Here is a 24232-nt window from a genome sequence, read left to right on the forward strand (position 1 = left end):
ATATATATATATATATATATATATATATATATATATATATATATATATATATATATGTGTATATATATATGGCAAACATTTGCACTAGGTGCCCTGAAAACTACACCAAACAATGTAAACTTTTTATTGGAATACAGCTATATCAGTACAACACTGTAAAAGCAATAGTAGCAAAAAGTAGGAAATCAATTATAAAACAGTCCTATGAAATGATTCTTAAGTAAAGGATGCAGATACTGATGAGGACGAGTCTCTTCAAGCCTGCTTTTTGTTTAGTTCATAGGGGTTCTATCTGCCAATTTCATTGAGAATGCAGACATCTTATCTAGGTGATGGTGAAGATCTTGTGAAATTGTCCTTGTGTAGCATTCATTCGAAAGTACAATTTTGAGCTTGCATTGATTTTTGTGTCACTTCTTTGTAAAATGTAACTTCATAACTTTCTTTTACAATGATAGGAATTGAAGGAAGTGATGATGAGGCTCTTGATGCAGGTATACAAGATGAAGAATTAAATCGCTGGGAACAAGAACAAATTAGGAAAGGAATTAGCATCCCTCAGGTAAGCTCATGCAAGTCTCAATGTCTATGGCTGTTAATAATTTTATTTAGAAATTTGAGCGTGGCTTGTTTCCCATCTCATACTCCTAAAAAGAAACAAAATTATTTGAAGCAAAAACTGACATTAAGTTGTAATCATTTTTTTTTTTCTTCTTCTTGGTAATTAGTTATACAGTATTGTGGTATTTTACAGATCTGTTTTTGAATGTTTAACTTGTATCATCAATAGTATGATGGACAGCGCTTTTCTGAAACGCAGATCTTCACATTGCATTTTGGGGCAGATTTTTCTAACCTGCTGTTGTGTTCTTGAAAAATGTTTTCTATCTTCTTGTAGCCTCCTTTGCTTTGTGAGCATCAGGTATGTTACTTTTCATAGTGCTAGGCAGCTACTTATTTTTGGAACAAGGTTTGAGTAGTCCGAATTTATATAGCTTTGCAATTTTATCCCCTGGGGTTTCCTAATTAAGGTCTCTTTAAGATCTTGATAAAAGTTATGTGAAACCCTCAGATATATTGTGGTACCCGAACATTTGCATGGTGCTCTGCTTCTTTTCTTTTTTCATTGTACTGTACAATACACTAATCTAGCATAAAATGATGAAAAGTGTCATCTTTAACTTTGTCTTTTGGTGATCAGTTCATCTTCTGCTCGCTTAACTATTCTCAGTAACAGACATTTTAAGCAAGGATGCTAAAAGTTTTGATACCTTTGTATCAAATATATAATATAATATACCTTTGTATATTCAGGAAGGGTATCTTTAATTCTACCCTTTTTCTGTCTTCAAATAAGAAAATGGGGTTTGGAGTTGAAAAGACAACTTTTTTTTGTAATATATAACTTTGGACCTTCTGTAAAAATATTCTGATGTTTAAAGTTGCTACATTTACAGTTATACTGTAGATTATGTACATAACCTATCTACAATGTAAAAGTAAATACATTAAAGAACAATAAGGTTATTTTGTGCATCGCAGTTTGTTTTTTTCCAATGGTTGCTTAATATGGAACTTTCCTTTTGTTGAGCATTAAACTGTTATCAACACATCATAAATCCTTTCTAGATATTGAGAGTTAAGCAGTGTCATGACCTTATTAAAATATTACAATTTAAAAAATAAAATTAAATACTGCCCTTTAATGATATCCATGATCATATAGTGCTACATAAGCTATTTGAACACCTCAGTCTGAATTAAGTTATGTGCTTGCAATTTCATGAGATTTCAGAAATCACAACTTAGTGCAATTCAAGGTTATTATAGTTAATGAAAACTAAAATCAAAATTATTATTTAAAAAAAAAATTGTAAACTGAAATAAAATAATTAAAACCTAAGAGAAACTAAAACTAAACAAAACTATTAAAGTATCTGGAAAGACTAAGTGAAATAAAATAATTTACTAAAATAATTTTTCATTTTCGAAATGAATATTCTTGCTGTTAGTTTTTATCCCTTATAACTTTTAACTCTAAAACTGAAAGCCATCCACCATCAGCCGCCTGTACATATTCCAGTGAACGGCGGCTGGTCAAGGAGGGCAGCTGTTTACACAGCATTTGCAGTGACTGAGTGATTTGAATACGCGCATAAAGCATGTGAAATAGAAATCGATTTTACGTGCCGCCTTTCTTTGCACTTGTTGTGTATCAAGATGTAATTCAGATGCCTGAAACTGGAATGTGGTGATAAACAAAACATTTACCGTATGCACAGAAAAAGCACAAGTAAGTAATGTTTCAGTTAATTTCTCAGGTGCCTGCTTTTTGTTGACCATAATTCACCTGCCACTTCGCACACGAAGTATAGAGAAAGTATATTAATCATGAAAAAATTCAACCTCAAGATTTTGATGAATCTTGACGTTTTAGACCTCCCCAAGTTCGAAAATACTGTTTTTTGGAATTTTGTGTGTGTGTAAACACGGTAACTCAACTAGATAGATGGATGAAATTTGGCATGTGGTTGTTACACCAAAATTGTAGATCTGTATTAACTTTTGAACCAAATCGATCAACCGGAAATGGTACTTTACCTGAACTCATACTCGTTTTTTTTTTTTTGTTTTTTTTTAAATTCAGACCAATAATAAAGACCAATTTATTCAACTTCACTTTTATAATAATTGTTCAGTATGTTATTAATTTGATTTGATTTCTTGTTGATGCTGCTTTTACACTAGAATTGCCTACGAAAAAACTCTTTGCATCTGTCCATCAGCGTCTTTTGACCTCTAAATGTCTGGATAAGCAGCAAACAGCAAGAAGCCTGCTATCACATCCCCCCACCCCGCACAGTTGTCTCAGCTCAAGTCTGTTTACCTGCGTGTCAGTTGCTTAGTGTTGTATAGAATGAGAAGTCAATGACACCTTTTATAAATACTATATAGTTATTTGGAACACTTGCATTTCATGTGTGTTCCGTGTCTACAATGATGTATGGAAACACATTGTTAAAACAAACATTTTTCATGTTTTGGTAATTGAGAAAATGTAGACATGAAGTGGATAATGTGTGAAGCCTGAATTCCAAATATCAAAGATACACTTTCACAAAAGGTACAAATATAACAGAACAAATGCGCTTTTATTCAAAAATACAAGTGTAGAAAAACGACCTTCGTTAGGGTGCGACATAGACATGCATTTGCTACAAGTGCTTCGGTGGCGCAACTGTATCAGCTGTTGACTGGTAATCTAAACTTCTCAGGTTCAATCCCGGATTAATCCGTTTTGAGAAGTGAGCTTCACGTATTCTTACTATTTTGGAATAAAAACATACAATTGATTCCAGTCTGTAACAATTTATGATACTTGTAAAGGTTAGCTTTGGTTTTTATTTTTTATTCAGTTTTATTCTGTCACCCGCGTTCATGATCCCAACTCTTTGAACCCCAACCGCCCCGCCCTTGACACTACTGCTTTCAATTAGACACACTATAACGGAAGTAAACTCAAATCAGGATGACAATTCTACATCGGATCAAGAATGCACTTTTGCCATTGCTTTACTTTGTATATGTACATGGGAAGCTCTCCACTCGTGACTTTACTCTGTAGGAAGTAATTAAATAAATAAAGGTAAATAGGTAAATAACATTCGATCTGGCTCTTACATACAAAGGACGGTGTATGTGCCCGAAACATTAACATTTATATGTTACTTACATAAAAGCCAGATCGAAGCAGTGGAATTCGAAAGGCTCAAAGCAAACCTTGTTGCGATACACATGCTGAGCAAGTTAAAAAATATGACAGTACTACAATTTGAAGGTGTCAAACAGTAGAGAGTACAGATTGCATTCGCGCAAACAAATGGAAATTAGGTGAATAACGGCTCTCTATTAAAAAAAAAAAAATCTTGCAACAAGACGTAATCTGGAATAGAGACAGAGAAACACTTTCACTTTCTGCAACACGGTCAAGTCACATCATACTGACATCCGTTGGAAGCATGTTCCCGTGAGACAATGACCTAAGCAAGGAAAGTAATAATGAGCCCAGAACAAGTGGAATTGAAAACCTTGAAGGTCCTAACGAGCTCAGAAATAAGACAAAGGCAGGCCCAAACATACACATGCAGAGCAGATTACAGATTTTGACAGCGGTGGAATTTGAAAGGCTCAAAACAAACCTTGGTGCGATGCACACGCAGAGCAAGTTAAAAAATATGACAGTACAGAAATCCCTACTCAATCGCGGGGGTTGCGTTCCAGAATCCCCCGCTATAAATGAAAATCCGCAAAGTAAAAACCATATGTTTGTATGGTTATTTTTATATATTTTAAGCCCTTATAAACTCTCCCACACTGTTAACATTATTAGAGCCCTCTAGACATGAAATAACACCCTTTAGTCAAAAGTTTAAACTGTGCTCCACGGCAAGACATAGATGACAGTTCTTTCTCACAATTAAAAGAATGCAAACATATCTTCTCTTCAAAGGAGCGCCATCAGGAGCAGAGAATGTCGAGAGAGAGAAAGCGAGATAAAAGCAAACAATCAAAAAATCAATACGTGCTTTTAAGTATGCTGAAGCACCGCGATAAAGCGGCATTTTGTAGAGGAGCGTCCGTATCCTCTAGGCAAACAGCCTCTGTGCAAACAGCCCCTCTGCTCACACCCCCTCCTTTAGGCAGGCGCAGAGAATGTCAGAGAGGGTGAGAGAGAGAAAAGCAAACAATCAAGCACCGCGTGGGAAGCATATCTTATATCATTGAGGAGTTTTAGTTAATATGTAATACATGCTTTGATTGGGTAGCTTCTAAGCCATGTGCCAATAACGTCCCTTGTATGAAATCAACTGGGCAAACAAACTGAGGAAGCATGTACCATAAATTAAAAGACCCATTGTCCGCAGAAATCTGTGAACCAGCGAAAAATTTGTGATATATATTTAGATATGCTTACATTTAAAATCCGCGATAGAGTGAAGTCGTGAAAATCGAAGCGCGATATAGCGAGGGATTACTGTACTACAATTCAAAGGTGTCAAACAACAGAGAGTAAAGATCGCATTCACGCAAACAAATGGAAATTACTAGGTGAAATAATGGACCAGTAAAAAAAAATCGAATATTGGACAAAGATATATCGGAAGTATGTAGATGTTGTAAGGCTGTACAGTTTATGTCGGAGACTTGTAGATCGTCTAATTTGTGTTGCCATCAAGGAAGAGTACCTTATGCTATGAGAATCTGTGTGTCCGCAACAATTACAGCTACGACAAGTTTAATTTCGAAACAAACCACAATTTGGTCAGGTGTATATTTATGATCACGGAGAAGCGATGAAACATAGAATCAAAAGAGTTAAACGATCTAACGTAATAGAAATTATACAGCACTTTACATGTTATCAGCAAAACACTGACAAAGAAATTATCTTGGATGTCTATATGAATCCCAAAGATCACAGTCGGATTTATAATAAACCCACGTGTAAGGAATTGTCAGCGATGATACTTTGAAAAAACATAGATATCAAATATAGATATCTGTATCTAATATCTGTAGATATTTGTGTATATCCAAAGGCAAAGCATGATTCGTCATGTATGTGTAATACATCGCCACATGCTGATCTTGTATTCTTTCCTTTGCTTTTCCCAGATGGCAAAACAGGATGATTGTACAATACGAAACCAAACGCATTAAGAGAAACGAATAACACCCACACAATTATTCGGATAAAAGTCACGTCTAATCGTCTCTTCTTTATTAAATCGAATCACGCTAAACTTAGAACAGAACATATGCAAGGTATCTTTGATCACATTCATAATTTAAATATCAATAGGTTAGACAAATTCAAAATAGGTAAAGCAATAATATTGCCATCATCATTTCATGGTAGTCCAAGAGCATTGCAACAGTGATATCATGATGCAACCAGAACTATTGTTCGGCCAGATTTCTTTTACAATGACGTGCAATCCACAATGGCCAGAAATCTGCAGCTTCTTGAAAACAATGCCACCAGCTACTGGATATTCCCACTTTCTTAAGTAGATTGTTTTATCAGAAAGTCTTATTTTTATTGAATGAACTCGAAACGAGAGTATGCCGTATTAAAACGTTTACAGTTTCCCGTGAGAATAGCTTTTACAATAACAATTAACAAATCACAAGGACAAACGTTTGCAAAAGTTGGTTTATTTATAACGGACAAAGAACCGATATTCACTCTCAGCCAGTTATACGTTGCATTATCACGCTGTAAGACCAAACAAAGAATCAAAATTCTATGTGGTCTTGAACAACAGTTCATTCCTAATATTGTTTTTACTGAAGTTAAAAAGTGAACATAATACATATGTAAAAATTCCCATGAAAAAAACACTTCAAATTGTATTTCCACAGGACCAAACCCAGTGGTTGCCGAGCGAAGTGAGCAAAGGGCGGAGCACCCTAGTTATATGAAATTTTCAAAATGTCTTTATACCTAAACAGTTTTTTGATGATACTGTCTTCTTGTGGGGTGTTTTTTGTTGTTAAATGAATTATTTTCTTTATTATTCAAAGCCAGCCTTCATCTGCTAGATTTTTTGCAAATTATTTATGTGTTTTTGTCATAGAGGTGTATTATATAGGAAAAAAAATTTGTCACATTTCAGCGATGACCATAAACAATACTGAAATATGCAGTTAAAGAATATATTAATGACTGGTTGTTGATCTTTATATTTGATCAAACTTTGTTAAACTTTTATATTTGCATATAAATGTATGTTATGTAACAAGAAGTTCTTTAAAGTGATAATTGTCATCCTACATTATTTTTATCTTTGTCTTTCTGTGTAAATCCAATTTAAACAAAAATATTTCAGGGAAAAAATACATATGTTTTTTCTTATTGATTAGGTTCAGACCAACCACCAGGCAGATTCAAATTTGTACTACCAAAATGTCTATGAAGCTACTGCCTATGGCTCGTCATATGGAATTTCCTACTCCTACGGTTCATATGGGGCAGAAGATCCTAAACTTTTGAAGCCTGAGAGTACAGGAAGTTACACATCTTGTAGTAATAGCATGACTCCTATCAGTATGGATTTATTAAAGAAACGGCTGAAAGACAGGTATGGTAGACCTATTACTATAAAACATAGCAACACTTGTGCAGCTACTGTTTCTTTATGAAAGTTTGAGGAAATGTAAGAGGTGTTATGTAATAATTTGAAGCTTATGTCTTAGTTCATACTAATAGTATTTTCCCATCCATTTTACTTAATATAGTAGTAAAATTGGGAAATTGTAAGGAAGGTTCACTTTTGTTCATATATCTTTAATACATCATATTACAAAGAATTGAAAAGCATTGGTAGGTTTGCTAAATAGGACTGTGAGCTGGGAGGCACCCTATATTTTAAAATCTTATTTTAACCTCTTATACCCTAAATTACATACTCAATAATGAACTGCTGCATATGGCTGAAGGGTAATGAGTATAACACAAAATAAAAATAAAAAGAGTATGTTTATGAATAGAAATATTTCTGTCACACCAATATCAACTGAATAAAGCGCAAAAAATTGGACATTTTAGAAATTTCTCCAAAAAAATTGATTTCACAGTACATGACCAAGACATTTTATGATGCACAATCCGGGAATCAATTTTCTTTTATTTCCCAATCTATTCGCTATCTTTGTACCAGGTTTAGATTTCATATTCCATAGCACTGCAAAGTTCTATACTGTTCGGCACAAACTTTTTGTTTTTGGAAATTTTCTGTCCCTTTCTGGACACATTAAGTCCCTTGCACCTAAACAGTCTCTCAGAGCAAGTACTGTAGTTGCAGTTATATTGTATTTAAAAAAAATAAAATACACACTAAGGCTGCAACTAATGATTATTTTGTTAGTTGACTAAACGTTCAATTTATTTTTCAATTAGTCGTGATTATTTCATGTCTAAATATTTTGATGCCTGCGACCTGTGCTCGCACATCCTGTTCTCGGTTCCAGTGCATGTCTTACCTCATCTGCTCACGTCTGTCAACCTGGGAATGTCACCCTGATGTCTCTGCATTAACACGATTAAATGAATAATAATCAAATTAAAATAACCAGTGAAACATATGAATTTAAAAATAATCAGATTTTTTATATTAGTGTGACCATCACAAAATACATTAAACAATACAAACTAAAGTGCACGTAGTCTTTAAAGAAAAAAACTGCATTTAAATTAACCAAAAAATACATTGTTAAAACTGAAACGTTTTTCATATTTTAGTAATGAATTACAAAATGTAGACATAAACTGTATAATGTGTAAAGCCTGAAGTCCAACGATCAAATAAACACTTTCACAAAAGGTTTAAGGATGATACAATAGCTTCTGTGATGCAGTGATAGGAATTGCTGACTTATAATCAAGAGTCCTTCATTCAATCCTGACTGCCTTGTATATTTACCGTATTGAGTAGTGAGTTTTTCTTATTGTTAATATTATACAATAAACACATACATTTGATTTGCGTCTGTAACAGACACTATAAATGTATAGTACTTGTAAAGGTTACCTTTTTTTTTTTTTCTACTTTTATTCTCTGTCACAAACACGATACATACTACTGCCACATAACACCCATCCCCGGGATATAACGGTGTTACTTTTTATATAAAACTGGGACTAACTGTAGATGTGAGTGGTGTTCTGAAACAATTGAACTGGAAATTCTCTGATCTGGATGGATAAAAGCTGACACACAAACTGGCGAATCTGCCTTATTTTTATCTCATTGGCACTTGATTTTTTTATTCAATTTTATTGAGTGTTCCTGCTTACGCTGAATTAATATGCTCCTTATGGCCCGTGATGTCAAAGCCGCACTGATATAAAAACAGAGATGTAGGTATATATGATATTTGGAATTATTCATTTTATGACCTTATAGTACATTTCGGAAAACATTGTGGCATGGATGCAACAGTGACCGCGTTTTTTTTTGTTCGATCTTGCCCTGTCTCTCCAGGTCATGCAGAGGAAAGAATGTTCCTCTGCAAGGTGAGCCATGAATGCTCTTCTTTTCTCAGTTGACCCCGTACATGCCTTGCACAGTACATGTGCTCTGATCGCCGCCAGGTCAAGCTTGGTATAGCACAAGCAACCGGCCACCTGCTTGCTCCTGCTAGCACTGAATAAGCTCACGCCTTCTGTTGTCAGCGCATAGCACCGTGGGTAAAAAATAAAGAGACAAACATGTGACATTTTAAAGAAATCATTGTATGACCTGAATAGTACTAATTAGGGAATCCGTTCCTGGGATTCCCAGGCTCCTGGGGATGACAAAGTGCATGGGCATCTCACATGTGAACGGTTTTAGAATGTCTGACACTTATCTTTAATAAAACTACTGCAATATGTTGATGCCAATAAAAGACTAACCTTATCTACAAGCAGTTCTTGCTGTAATATAAGTACTGTACATGTATCTAGTTCAGGGGTGCCCACACTTTTTCGGCTTGTGAGCTACTTGATGATCCCTCCACCTACATTAAAAATGATATATATATATATATATATATATATATATATATATATATATATATATATATATATATATATATATAAAAATACATATATATATATAAAATACATATATATATAATATTGCATATTTTTACTGTCAAATAATGCAAAGAGTACGTGACACGTGTTTCGCCCTAATTCTGGGCTCATCAGGCGCTTATTGCACCCCTTCTTGTGGAGCGAACCTCGGATGTCAGCGTTGAAGCCTCTTTACTTTGCACCACGATGTGTGGTTCGTTTGACAGCATGTACCTGTAGATTGGGGTAATTTATATTAATGGCATTCGTAGTCTGAATCACAATCTGATTGTACGGATGGTTACCTACTAGGTAATGCTTGTGGTTGGTCAGCACGTCGGCAAACATCCGCCTCAGTGCCCTCTTCAGTTGCGAGTAGCAGATCATAGAAAGTTTTACTGTCAAATAATGCAAAAAGTACGCAACAATGTGTTTTGCCCTAATTCTGTGCCCATCAGGAGTACACACTCACTGCACCCCCTCTCGGGGATCGAACCTCGGACGTCAGCATCTGAGGTGAAGCCACGACGTGTGGTTCGTTTATTTGACAGCATGTGGATCGGGGTAATTCATGGCATTCGTAGTCTGAATCCATCGTGCGGTCGTCCAGCCGAGAGCTCACCTTCGTGATAAAGTACGCCAGCCGCTGAGAAAGCACGCTCTGCCTTCACTGAAGTAGGCGGCACAGTCATCAGATACTGATGCACTTGTTGTAAACAATACCCGCGCTTGCCATTGCTCTTAAACACTGCCATTTCAGCTTTTACTGATGCATCCAGTTTCTTAGCATCATTCTGTGATGGCATGTTTCTTGGCACAGCTAATACGGAAGCAACAGACTGACGCATTGCAATTTCAAGTTGCTGTTCAAAGCTGTTGTCTGACACATGTCAATGAAGTCTGCCCCATCCCAGCATTAGTGAGCTGCAGACTCCTTCCAGTCCACTGTGCTCAGTCTTAGTGGGAGCTGGGAGACTGACAAATGCTGCTGGTCTTTTGTTGACTAAATTAATCGGCCACACACTACACCGTGGGCCAAAAAACCGTGCCACTTAATTATTTTCAACTATAACTCTGTTATTTCTTGATCGATCTTTACACGCTATATATGCAAGCTTGGCCGTTCCCGGTTTCCCAGGAATTACAGCAGTTTCATTTCTGGGAATGCGAGAATGAAAAATGTCTGGTAATCCGGGGCTCCCGGTAATCGGGAGCCTGGGAATAGATTCCCTAGTACCAATCGGAAAACATCATCGCGCTAATGCAATATTATTTGAAAACGAACAGATCGGGTGTAAATTTGTTACTTGTAAAAGTTAGCTTTTTTCACTTTTATTTTCTCAGTCTCTTCCTTCCCTCCAGATTTGACCCTAGCTAACTATCGGCGCCAGCATATATTCTCAAGAGACAGCGGCCTTACAGCTCCAGGATGCTTGCGTTTCAAATGCTTATGCATTGTGGTGGTTTCTGTGAAAAGAAAGCTCTGCTTTGCATAATCTGCGATCAACATTTTTTGTTTTTCGGTGAAGTGCTCCCACACTTTAGAAAGTTTTTGTCTCAATTTTTTTCCATCTCCTTCCCCCTCCTCTATCCGACTCACCATTGCAACCACGTTTATTTTTCTCTACATTCTTCTTCTCCTCAGACGTTCTGTTTAGTTGGTAGGACTGTGTGCAGTCTTGACAAACAACAACAAACGATATTGCCCTCAGGCGTTCATGTAGTGCATTGCAGTTACAAAAACCAATGTTGTAACTGGAGCCTCTGTTGAAGGTTCTGTTTGACGCGTCGACAATGAAAAATCAGCATTGACGATATAATCTCACTATGAAACAAGTACACAATTTGTAACTATTTAAATAAAATTATGTACTCATCCAAACCGTTACTTTTTAATTCCAGTCCTTGAAACAATTGATGTTGCAATTGCATTTTGTACACTACATTGTCGTTTATGAGCTGCAATTCACACATCTTCTGCCTTTTGTTGCAGTTGCCCACAGAAGTTTAGTACATTTTTATTATTATTTTTTTGTTATTGGTTTTTCTTGTGTTTCACAGCTTGAATAAACTTAAGTACAACAGTACATTTTCATACCACTTTCTTCCAGTGCTGGATCACAGATGTGAGGAAAATGCCTTTTTTTGGCTATCGTGTGCTGGCAGGAAACCACCCTGGACAGGTCTACAGAACTAGTCACACGTATACATACACCTAAACCATTCACACAGGGGTCAATATATAGAGCGTTTAGTCAATTCTGGCATTTGCAGACAGTGAAATGATACAGTAAGAATTATTCGGCGGGGGTGCGCTTGCGGGATTCCCCACGTGAAACTTCGAGCAGCGGCAGTATGATGCAATACATGCACATTCGATCAAAGAGGGGTCACGTGATGACATTTGATCAGAGTATAGGGGACATCCCCGCGTCAAACTTTAAGCAATAGTGAGGAAGAAGAGGAGTTACCTATGGAACTTGCCAGTATTCTAACTTGAAACTGGAACAGCACTTCTCAGAAACTAACAATGCAATACACAATTAAATTTATTTTTGTTTAACCCAAAAATCACACAAGGAGTGCTGCAATGGGCTTTAACAGGCCCTGCCTTTTGATACCCCCCAGCCTTGACTCTCCAAGAAGACAATGAATAACTCACACACTAACCTCACCCCCAAAAAAGTCTGGTGGGGGGAAAAAATGGAGAAACCTTGGAAAAGGCATTTCAAATAGTGAGCCCTGTCCAGGTAGGTTTTGATGTGCAGTGAATATCTAATAAAAGGTGGTGAATACAATACATAGAATAGAACACAAGAAATGCTCAATAAAATTGTGCAATACAAATATTAAAAGTACAGAGCAGAATTCAACAGTAAATGATATGACATAATGGGATTTGGATTTGTTCAGAGTCCTAGAGGCCTTGGCCATCAAGCTGCCGCCCCTTATTGGCCGTTCCACAGTTGAGTCAGTGCTGACCCAGCCAATCTGATGAAAGGACCCCTCTACCCAACGATTCCTGTGATCCTCCATCAGGGATGACTTTTCCTTAGGCCGGCAAAACAATTTGGCAGTAGGGCAGTGACACCAAGTGCCGCACTTGATTTCCGAGAAGAGAAATGAAATAGGTGACGGTTAGTAACAAATTATATCTCTCACAAAAACTTGCGTTTTAGTGCTAATGACTAACAACAAAGATGCAGTATGTACCGTTAGTCAGCAGCTTTATTCAGGATATACTAAACTGAAGTAGTGAGTCTTCAGCCAGGATTTGAAAGCTGAGACTGAAAGGGCATCTCTTATAGTAGCAGGCAGACCATTCCACAGTTTAAGGACTCTGTAACTAAAAGCTCAATCTTCCACTGTTATTTTATTGATCCTTGGCTTCATAAGCAGACTGGCATCTTGAGATCTTAATATGTGTTCTGGTTTGTAAGTCTTTATAAGTTCAGATAAGTAAGCTGGACCTTGGCCATTTAAGGCTTTATATGTTAAAAGGAGGATTTTGAAATCTGCCCTAAACTTAGCCAGGAGCCAATGTAAGAATTTAAGAAGCAGAGTTATGTGTTTGTGTTTTCTTGTTTTTGTAATAATTCTTGCAGCAGCATTTTGGATTAACTGGAAGCAGTATAAAAAACAGTTTGAACACCCAGTGAACACTGCATTGTAGTAGGCAATCCTGCTAGAAATAAATGCATGAATTAATTTCTCCCTTATTTAGAAAACGCCTTAATTTCTCAACATTTTTTAGATGGAAGAAACATGATTTGGACAATCTTGTAATGTGTGCGTCAAATGACACACTAGAGTGAAATAACACCTAGATTGCGGGCCGATTCAGAAAAATTAATGGCAATTCCCGTTCAGGGATAACTTGGCGACATCCTTTACCAGTTAGTAGTTCGGTTAATAGTTAATAGTTAGGTTCAAAGAGATTTTTTTAATGATATTTAAATGACAATGTAGGACGCTGGAAAATCCACAGATTCACCTGCTTTATGAGAGTCTCAATATGTTGAGAGTAAAGATATTCCTTAAGCCATACTCACAGGTCACTTTTTGTATTCTAAATATCGTAATACGATTACAATCAATACAGTTTATATAAAGGATTAGCAATTTTGGTTGCAGAAGATAGTGTAAGATGGAGTTTGTTCCATCAGCAGAATAAAGTTTGTTCGTCAATTATATGCATTTATTTTCAACATTTTAAATCACGTTGTCATTTAAATATAATTAAAAAATATCTTTGAACCTAACTATTAACTAACTGGTAAAGGATGTCGCGGAGTTGTTTCTTCGCCAAGTTGTGTTTCGCCGAGTTGATTGTCGCCCAGTTGCCACCGAACCGGCAATTCCAACTGAGTTAAATAATGACAATTTGTTGCGATCAGGATCATTCCCTCCAATAATTAACATCTCTGTTTTATCTCTGTTGAAAGACAAGTAGTTCTCATCCATCCACTACTTCAATTTACTAACACAACTAATTAAATATAACATCAGAGAAACTTTATTTGGTATTAAAAAAAGGTGTAACTGGGTGTCATCTGCATATAAGTAAAAATTAACATTGTTTTCCAATGATAGATCCCAGTGGAAGCATGTAAAGTGAAAACGGCAAAGGTCTGAGTATTGAGCCTTGTGGGACACAATATCTCAGTTCTTTGTATAATGATGGAGTATTGTCAGCACATTTCTAGACATACTGGAATTCATTTGATAAATAAGACCTAAACGAGGCAACGATAGTGTCTGTAAGCCCAATATCATTTTCTAGCCCTTGTAGTAAAATGTAATGGTCAGTGGTGTCAAGCACTGCACCTAAATCTAACAACATAATTGCAGTGGAGTTTCCTTCATCAGAGGATATCAGAATGTCGTTTACAACATGCGTTAGTGCCGTTTCTGTACTATGACCAGTGTGGAAGTCAGACTTTTATTTCTCAAATTGTGATGCATAAGCTGGGACTGAAGCTGATTGGCGACGACTTTCAAGTATTTTAGAGAGAAAGGGTAACTTTGAAATGGGTCTAGTTAAGTATGTCTATGTCTAGGTCTGATTTTTTTTTTTTTTTTTAAGTAATGTTTTAATGAACGATACCTTTAGTGCATAAGGTACCGTGTCATGCAGAAATGAACTATTAATAATGTTAAAAAAAGGTGCAGCAAGAACATCCATTTTGCCTTTTACTTGTTTTATTGGCACTGGATGTAGGGAACAAGTGGTAGGTTTCATTTTAGAAATTAAAGTCAAGACTTCCTGCTCTGTTACAGGATTAAAATTTCTAAAATGTTGAAAAAAACGTAGACGCGAAACACATGCAGAGCATGATACAGAATATGAAAACAGAAAAAAAACGAAAATGTCAAAGCAAAGAAAGTAAACATCGCAGTGGTGCAAACAAACGGAAATTATTACTCGGAGAAATAACGGAAAGTAGGATATTTTATTAATATAGCCATGTCACAGTTATTCAACCACTGTATAATATTGTTTTATTTTTTTTTTTAAAAAAAAAAACACTTGCTAGTTTTTATGGCCTTAAGTGGAAATAAAACATAATTAAGCCTTTGGGAATTCATCAGTAATCCTTAATTGGCTTCAACTGTGATGTGTACAGTATATATAAACCCCACCCATGAAGGTTTTGAAAATGAATTGCAATCATGAATAAGACTAAGGAGCTTTCACAAAAGCTGAGAAGTAAATTATTTCATTGCACCTGAAGGGCATCGTGTATAAGGTCCTCACCCAAAAATCAAACATTCCAAGAACCACCATTTGGCAGCATTACAAGGAAGTTTAAAACTTATGACATATTTGCAAACCTGCCTGGCTGAGGGCCAAAGCTCAAAATTATATCGAGAGCCCTTACAAGCTTAGTCAGAACAACTAAGAAAAACCCCTATGTTACTGCAAAACATCTACAGGATGACCTGAAGAATGCAGGGGCAAGTGCCTCAGTGGCAGCTATAAGACGAGCACTAAATAAACAAGGACTTAATTGGCGCACTCCACTCTTGACTACAAAGAACATCAAAGGTCGACTAGAATGCCAGGAGATATTCGGATAGGCCTACAGAGAGTTGGGAAACCGTTCTATGGACTGTTGAAACTAAATTGGGACTGTTCGGACACATGGACCAGTAGTATATCTGGCATGAGAGAGGCCAGGCTTATGACCAAAAGAATGCACTTAACTGTGTATCTGTATTCCCATACACACCTGGCCATTTTAAAGAGGAACATGATGCCTTCTGTTCAGAAATTGAATCTTTGTGATTGTTGGACTTTCCAGCAAGACAGTGATCTCAAGCACACCTCCAAGTTAGCCAAAGCTTGTTTGAGAAAAAGATCCTGGAATGTTCTGGAGTGGCCTGGAAGCTTTTTCACTGAAAGAATTGGCAAATATTCCAACAGAGAGCTGTAAGAAGCTTGTCAGCACTTATCGAAAACAATTTTTAAAAATTATAAAGGGTAAAGGAATCTTTAGAACGTACTAACACTGAGGGTTGAATAATACTGCACATGCACATTTTCTGAAAAGTTATCTTTCATTTTAACTTAAGCTTAAGTCCTTTTATGTTATCCAAATAACTCTAAAACTGTGTCAATAAATGTTGTTTGTTTAATAAGGCTTTTTGTCATATATTTTCATTTACCTCAATTCATATCACTATAAATGTCTTTTGAGGTGAGGAGTTTGATTATTTTGTGATTGCAAATGTACCAGCAGTTTAAAGCTTAATCATAACTTTCTTATTTACAATTGTATTTGTTCATTTTGAAGTTTGGAAAGATAAAAAAAAGTTACTCATCTGATCTGGTTTACAAAGCATTTGGGTTATATTCTCTGAAAACAGAATTGAACAATGTAAGTGTGTGACAGAATGACTTGGCAGAATGAAAACACTAGAAAGCCATTCATTTAAGTAACAAGTTTCATTATTAGTGAGTATTGACCTCTAAAAAAATCTATTGTACTCCCCCAAACCCCCAAGCTTGGTAGAGAAAACGGAAGACAGTATTTCCACTTCAAGTCAGGCTCAGGTTGTGAAACTTGTTGCACGGAAGGTAGTGTTTCTATAAAGTAAGTTTTCTCCACAGCTAGTGACATGTTATTGAAAGTGCGGCGCCTACTTGTACTTGATCATAGATACCAGCTCCTGTTTTTGCAAATAATTCTTTGCATTTCAAAATAGTCCAATGCAGTTTATTTCAGTAACTAATTTAGGAGCTAAATATAGCATAAATTTTACATTTTCATTTGATAATTAAAATATCTGTAAATCATAATTTCATTTAACATTTTACTTTTTGTGAAAGTATTAATTTTAAATATAGTTCTTACTGTTTAATTTTCATATGCAAATTTATCTGTTATTCACATTTTTTTTTTTTTATTTTGATGACACATTTGTATAATTTGAATGCATTGCTTTTGATGGCTTTGAAGGTGGACACACTGTCGTGTTTACAAAATAGTTCTATTTTTACTTAGAAGGAGAACTAAAAAATTAAGACCAGGGGCCTCATGTATAAACAGTGCGTATGGACAAAAATGTTGCGTACTCCCATTTCCACATTCAAATCACAATGTATAAAACCTATACTTGGTGTAAAGCCACGCACATTTTCACACTAGCTCAAACTCTGCCGTATGCAAGTTCTCTGCTCAGTTTTGCAAACTGGCGGCACCCAGCGTCAAAGCAGTGCTTTTGTTCCAGTGTGGTTTCCCCTTTCTTTTTTAGATCCACATCCCTGATGCGGCTATTTCATATACACTGAAATTAACTGCATATTGTTTATTAGTTTAAAGCATCTGATTGTAATTAACCTGTAACAGTATAATCGTCCACAGAATAGCCAAACTATTCCAAATACCAAATAGGTGAAAATCCGCAATATATTTTTTTTTATAGTTTAAGCCTTAAAATACCTCTCCCATATGCTTTAAACACATGTAAACTTATTAAAACACACTTTGTAAACACATATGATATGTGAATGTTGGGCTAAGGTAATGAGTAACATCTCTCTATTATAAAACATTTTAACTTCACGCAAGACAAGGCAGTGAGACAGTATAAGAGCTGCTGTACAGACTTTTAAATGATTGACACGCAGTGCGACAAGCTGAAAAAGCATCTTGGCAGATGCAGCACAAAGTCCACTTCTCCTTAGCCTGCTTTCAGCTCCACCCGTAGCGCGCCTCCTTAGCATGCCTTCAGCCTTCACACACCCCCTCCCATCTCCTCCTCCTTCAGAATTCACCGAGCAAACAGTACAGTAAGCAGCACAAAGCCAGAAGCTGATCTGTCCACTTCTGCTTAGCGCGCGTTCAAACCCCACCCTTCACAACGTGGGGAGCATTATAAGTGCCGCGAGAAAGAAATTTAACCATGGCCGGGACAGGAAATAAAGGACAAATATTGTTTTTAAAAAACTTTTAAAGTAAAAATGAAAATATTGCATATGTAATAATTCCCATGAAAATAACAATCTCTTTAAATTGTTTATCCGGTAAACCATATGATAGGGTTGGGTGAGCGAAGCGCGCGGGGGCAGAGCCCCCTAGTGGTGATAACAGTATTAATAATCTGCGATGTAGTGGGGGCGTGATAGCTGAACCACGATAAAGCGGGGGATTACAGTATTACATTATACAGATAAAATGTTAACATCATTTAACAGTAGAATTACCAAAGCTTACAAGAAAACTCGTAAATACGGCTCAATTTAAATCCACTCGCACGTTTCCATTCAGCGTCTTTAAATGTGTCGATAATTCCAAGCAGCCTGCTATACCATCCCTCCATCACCCCAACCCCTACCACCAGATCAACTGCAAAAACCTCTCCCAACTGAAGCCTAGTTTATCATTGACTGAGAGAATAAAACTGAATTTAAAAAAACGCTAAACTTTACAAGTACTATACATTTGCGGCGGCTGTTACAGACTCAAATCAAATGTATGTTTTTATTGTATAATATTAACAATAATAGCAGCTCTCTACTCAAAACGGTAAACTTTAAAAGCTGCCAGCATTGAACCCAGAAGCTCTTGATTCGGAGTCAGCACTTCTTGGCATTGCACTACGCAAGCTGTCATGTCAACTGCCTACCTTAACCTTCTTTCTCTTTTCTTCGGTTATATTCTTGAATAAAAGCGTGCTTGTTTTGTTATACTTGTACTTTTTGTGAAAGTGTTTATTTGATATTTGGACTTCAGGCTTCACACCTTATACACATGTCATAAAGACAGTCCTTGGGTGTGTGTGGGAACTGTTAACATTTGCACCTGATGATTCTATATAGCGCGGAACTGACCCCTCTATACTATGCTGTCCTCTGCATCTCCTGGAGTTCAAAAGAAATACCAACATGCAGCAACAAGATCAGAACAAAAAACCAAATGCGGTCACTAACTACAACCACATGAAGGTATGCAAATGAATATAATGTTGCATTAGTGCAACAACGTTTTCATAAAATGAATTATTTCAAATGTCATATTTCATACCTAAGTCTCTCTTTTTTGTCAGTGCGGCTTTGACATCATGGATCAGAAGGTGCATACTAATTCAGCATAAGCAGGACCACTCAAGAATAAGAAATTGATTTCCACAGTCATTCTCAGTCATGCACACCACTGACATCCACGTCCACAGTTTTCCCAGACTCATTCGCGCACAATATCTGACACGGTTTTTAAATAAAGAGAGGGTATAACAAAATAAATCTTTATCTGAAAACGATGTCAAATCCGGGGGATGTGTGGGAGCTTGAACGTGAGTGAGAGAATAAAACTGAAAAAAATAAAAACGCTAACTTTTAACTATAAATTTACAGACGCAAATCAAATGTTTGCTTTTATTGTATGATATTAACAATAAGAGCAGCTCACTATTCAAAATGGTACATTTGGGAAACAGCAGATATCGAAACCGCGACCTCTTGATTGGAAGGCAGCAGTTCTTAGCATTGTACCACGCAAGCTGTCGTACCAACCGCCTATCATATCCTGCTTTCTTTTTTCTTCGGTTAAATTCTTGAATAAAAGTGCACTTGTTTTGTTATGCTTTTCGTGAAAGTGTTTATTTCATATTTGTATTTCAGGCATCAAACATTATACATTTCATTTCTACATTTTTTCAGTTAATACTAAAACATGAAAAACATTTCTGTGTTAACTACGTTTTTGCATAGATTGTTGCTGACACGGAACACACATGAAATGTTTGTATTCCAAATGATGATGTACTATTAACCTGTAAAGCTCCAGCACTTCACTCGAAGATAAACACTGAGCACTGAGAAACTTCTTTGCGAAATGAACTGCAGCGGTGGGTGGGGGGAATGGGATACCAGGCTGCTTGCAGCTTATCGACACAATTAACACTAGAATTACCAGACTCTACGAAAAAACTCGTAGATCTGTCCCACCTTAACTCTTTTAGGGCGGATGTCGACTTTTGTCGACAGGAGGGGTTGAGGGCGCATGTCGACTAAAGTCGACATCCAGGGATAGAGGGCGATAATCAGCTGTTAATGGTGACAAATCTCATTTTCACGTCACAGGTATTGCCTCTGTGCTTGGAGGAATGCTAGACTCGTTTGAATCGGCAACTAATCCTTGCGTGTGCGTGAGTTGCGAAATGTAAACAATGGCAAGATGGCATCCACATGTGACGAGGGAGCGAACCGAGCAAAGCGAGTGCAGAAAAGAAAACACTCTGCAGACAATGTTTTGCGCATTATCGCAGAGTCGGACTCTGATATTTCAGAATCGGATTTTATTGACAGTGATCAGGAGATCGATCAAGAGAGTGAGAAGCCGGCATCAGCGTATCAGACACCAGCTGATGCAGCGCCAGCGGATCTGCTGCCAGCTGAGCGCCTTCGCGCAGCCGATGCATCTACGGCAAGGTTCGCGTGGGATAAATAGACAGACATTGATCCGTTCAGAGCCGATCTGGCTACTGAACTTCACAAGACGGCATGGCTTGCTGTTGGACACGACAGATCACCAGCTGCTGTACTTCAGGCTGCTCTCTCCTGATGCTGCTTTTCAGCCACCGTCAGATGAGACAAACAGGTAGGCAGAGAAATTTTTTGAATCGCGGGCTGCGTTTGCATCGCATTCTCGTTTTTCAAAGTGTAAACCCACAACAAAAGACGAGATGCAGCGTGCTGTGGTATTACAAATAGAGATGGGACAGAACTGGTGATATAACTTCAGGAAGCATTGGTCCAAACGTGCTTTGTCCCCTGGTGGCTTTGGACAGGTTATGCAGCATGGTGATAGGTACGTGCTGCTGCAAAGTTTTATTCACTTCTGTAATAAACAGAAGCAAATCCCATGCGGGGGAGCCAGGCTATAATGCCATGCATAAAGTTTCAGAAGATGAAAAGAGCTGACAATACGGTTTTCATGCGGGCAGAAAACTTGGTGGCAGTGGAATGGCACGATGGCAAAAGGGTGACTTGTCTCTCTACAGTACACACTAACAATATATGTGAGAAAGTGCAGCAACAGACAATTGAAAAGTAGGCACCAAAGCAACACGTATTGTAAGCAGTGCAATGTGACAATGACTGAAATTGGCTGCTTTGAGCGAGATCAGACTTTGCAGGACTTTGCTGTGTAAAATGTATGTGATATGTATGTGAAATCATAGAGTATGCAGGCTCATACAACATGCAAGACAGTAACATTTGTCAAAAGTAAATATTTTTTGTTTATTTGATATGTTAAACAATTGCTTTGTGTTCTTTTTTAAAAAATGTTAGTTTTTGGAAAAATATTCAGCCCTGGGAGATAAGAAACAAAAAAAAAAATAGCCCTAAAAGAGTTAAATCGCTTCTTAAAACCGTTCTCACCTCTTCGCCAGTCTCCTTTGTCCTGTAAATGTGCCGATAAAAACAAACTGCAAGCAGCCGGCTATTCCATCCTCCCACCGACTTAGAATGTGCACGAACTTCTCCCAGCTCATACCTCGATTATCCGGGAGTGAAGTGGAGTTTGAGTGGAAAAAATAGGTTGCTATTTGGAACACACGCATTTCATGTGTGTTCCGTTTCTACAGTAATCTGTGTAAACACAATGTTAAAACAGAAACTTTTTCATATTTTAGTAATAAATGTTACAAAATGTAGGCATAAACTATAAAATATGTGAAGCATGAAGGCCAAAGATCAAATAAACACTTTCATAAAAAGGTTCAAGAGTTTTATAACGGCTTCCGTGGCGTACTGGTAACATTTCGTCACTTAGAGCGCAGCAGAGTTCGTGTACCTCAAGAGATCCAAGCTCGATTCCATGCTGGGGAGAAAATGTATTTATTTATTTATTTTTAACCTTTACCGTTCTGTCTGCCTGAACGCCCTGTCTATCTATATAGTAATAACAGTAATTTTATTATTATATAGGAGCTTCCCTATCTGCCTACCATATAGTGCCTTTCCTTCCTATCTATCTATATATCTATCCCCTTAGCTGTTTTTTTTATACATCTATTATACAGTGCCTTACCTGTTTATTTACAGTGCATCCGGAAAGTATTCACAGCGCATCACTTTTTACACATTTTATGTTACAGCCTTATTCCAAAATGGATTAAATTCATTTTTTTCCTCAGAATTCTACACACAACACCCCATAATGACAAAGTGAAAAACGTTTACTTGAGAGTTTTGCAAATTTATTAAAAATAAAAAAAATTGAGAAAGCGCATGTACATAAGTATTCACAGCCTTTGCCATGAAGCTCAGAATTGAGCTCAGATGCATCCTGTTTCCCCTGATCATCCTTGAGATGTTTCTGCAGCTTAATAGGAGTCCACCTGTGGTAAATTCAGTTGATTGGACATGATTTGAAAAGGCACACGCCTGTTTATATAAGGTCCCACAGTTGACAGTTTATGTCAGAGCACAAATCAAGCATGAAGACAGGATTGTCTCGAGGCACAAATCTTGGGAAGGTTACAGAAAAATTTCTGCTGCTTTGAAGGTCCCAATGAGCACAGTGGCCTCCATCATCCGTAAGTGGAAGAAGTTCGAAACCACCAGGACTCTTCCTAGAGCTGGCCGGCCCTCTAAACTGAGTGATCAGGGGAGAAGGGCCTTAGTCAGGGAGGTGATCAAGAACCCCATGGTCACTCTGTCAGAGCTCCAGAGGTCCCCTGTGGAGAGAGGAGAACCTTCTAGAAGGACAACCATCTCTGCAGCAATCCACCAATCGGGCCTGTATGGTAGAGTGGCCAGACGGAAGCCACTCCTTAGTAAAAGGCACATGGCAGTCCGCCTGGAGTTTGTCAAAAGGCACCTGAAGGACTCTCAGACCATGAGAAAAAATATTCTCTGGTCTGATGAGACAGAGATTGAACTCTTTGGTGTGAATGCCAGACGTCACGTTTGGAGGAAACCAGGCAGCGCTCATCACCAGGCCAATACTATCCCTACAGTGAAGCATGGTGGTGGTAGCATCATGCTGTGGGGATGTTTTTTAGTGGCAGGAACTGGGAGACTAGTCAGGATAAAGGGAAAGATAACTGCAGCAATGTACAGAGACATCCTGGATGAAAACGACAACAACAACATTTATTTATATAGCACATTTTCATACAAACAGTAGCTCAAAGTGCTTTACATAATAAAGAATAAAAAAATAAGACACAATAAGAAAAACAAAATAAATCAACATTAATTAACATCGAATAAGAGTAAGGTCCAATGGCCAGGGGGGACAGAAAAAAACTCTAGACGGCTAGAGAAAAAAATAAAATATGTAGGCATTCCAGACCATGAGACCACCCAGTCCCCTCTGGGCATTCTACCTAACATCAATGAAACAGTCCTCTTTGGATTTAGGGTTCTCACGGAAGAACTTGATGATGATGGTCACGTAGACTTCTGCCTTTTAATCCATCCATCATTGTTGGAGCATCATGAAGCTTTGAGTAGGTGGAGGTGGCGCAGGCTTTATCATTTACTCATTTGAGGATCTAAGGTTACGATTTGGAATATAAGGTGTCAGACATTCCGATATATAAGATGGGGCGTGATTATTTAAGGCTTTATAAACCATAAGCAGAATTTTAAAGTCAATCCTGAATGACACAGATAACCAGTGTAGTGACATCAAAACTGAAGTAATGTGTTCAGATTTTTTTTTCCTAGTTAGGATTTTAGCAGCTGCATTCTGCACTAGTTGCAAATGATTTATGTCTTTCTTGGTAGTCCTGAGAGGAGTGCGTTACAGTAATCTAGTTGACTGAAAACAAATACGTGAACTAATTTCTCAGCATCTTTCAGTGATATAAGAGGTCTAACTTTACTTATGTTAAGTGAAAAAATGCTGTCCTAGTGATCTGATTAATATGCAATTTAAAATTCAGATTATAGTCAACAATTACCTCTAAGCTTTTTACCTCCGTTTTGACTTGTAATCCTTATATATCCAGTTTATTTCTAATAGCCTCATTGTATCCATTATTGCTAATCACCAAGATTTCAGTTTTCTATTTATTTAACTTGAGAAAGTTACTATTCATCCATTCTGAGATACAAGTCTGACATTGCGGAGTCATCAGGTGCTATTG

At 37.2% G+C, this 24232-nt stretch overlaps 1 protein-coding gene across 1 annotated transcript in view; it reads left to right on the plus strand.

Annotated features, from left to right (window-relative positions):
* The window catches only part of paxbp1 (PAX3 and PAX7 binding protein 1), a 256815-nt gene that overhangs the window by 85430 nt on the left and 147153 nt on the right, over positions 1 to 24232 (plus strand). The window contains exons 5-6 of the mRNA XM_039744927.1: positions 459 to 562; positions 6928 to 7145. Coding sequence (XP_039600861.1) covers positions 459 to 562; positions 6928 to 7145 — 322 coding nt within the window. The remainder of the gene's footprint in view (positions 1 to 458; positions 563 to 6927; positions 7146 to 24232) is intronic.

Source organism: Polypterus senegalus, chromosome 2 (assembly GCF_016835505.1).
Source record: "Polypterus senegalus isolate Bchr_013 chromosome 2, ASM1683550v1, whole genome shotgun sequence".
Taxonomy (NCBI): Eukaryota; Metazoa; Chordata; class Cladistia; order Polypteriformes; family Polypteridae; genus Polypterus; species Polypterus senegalus.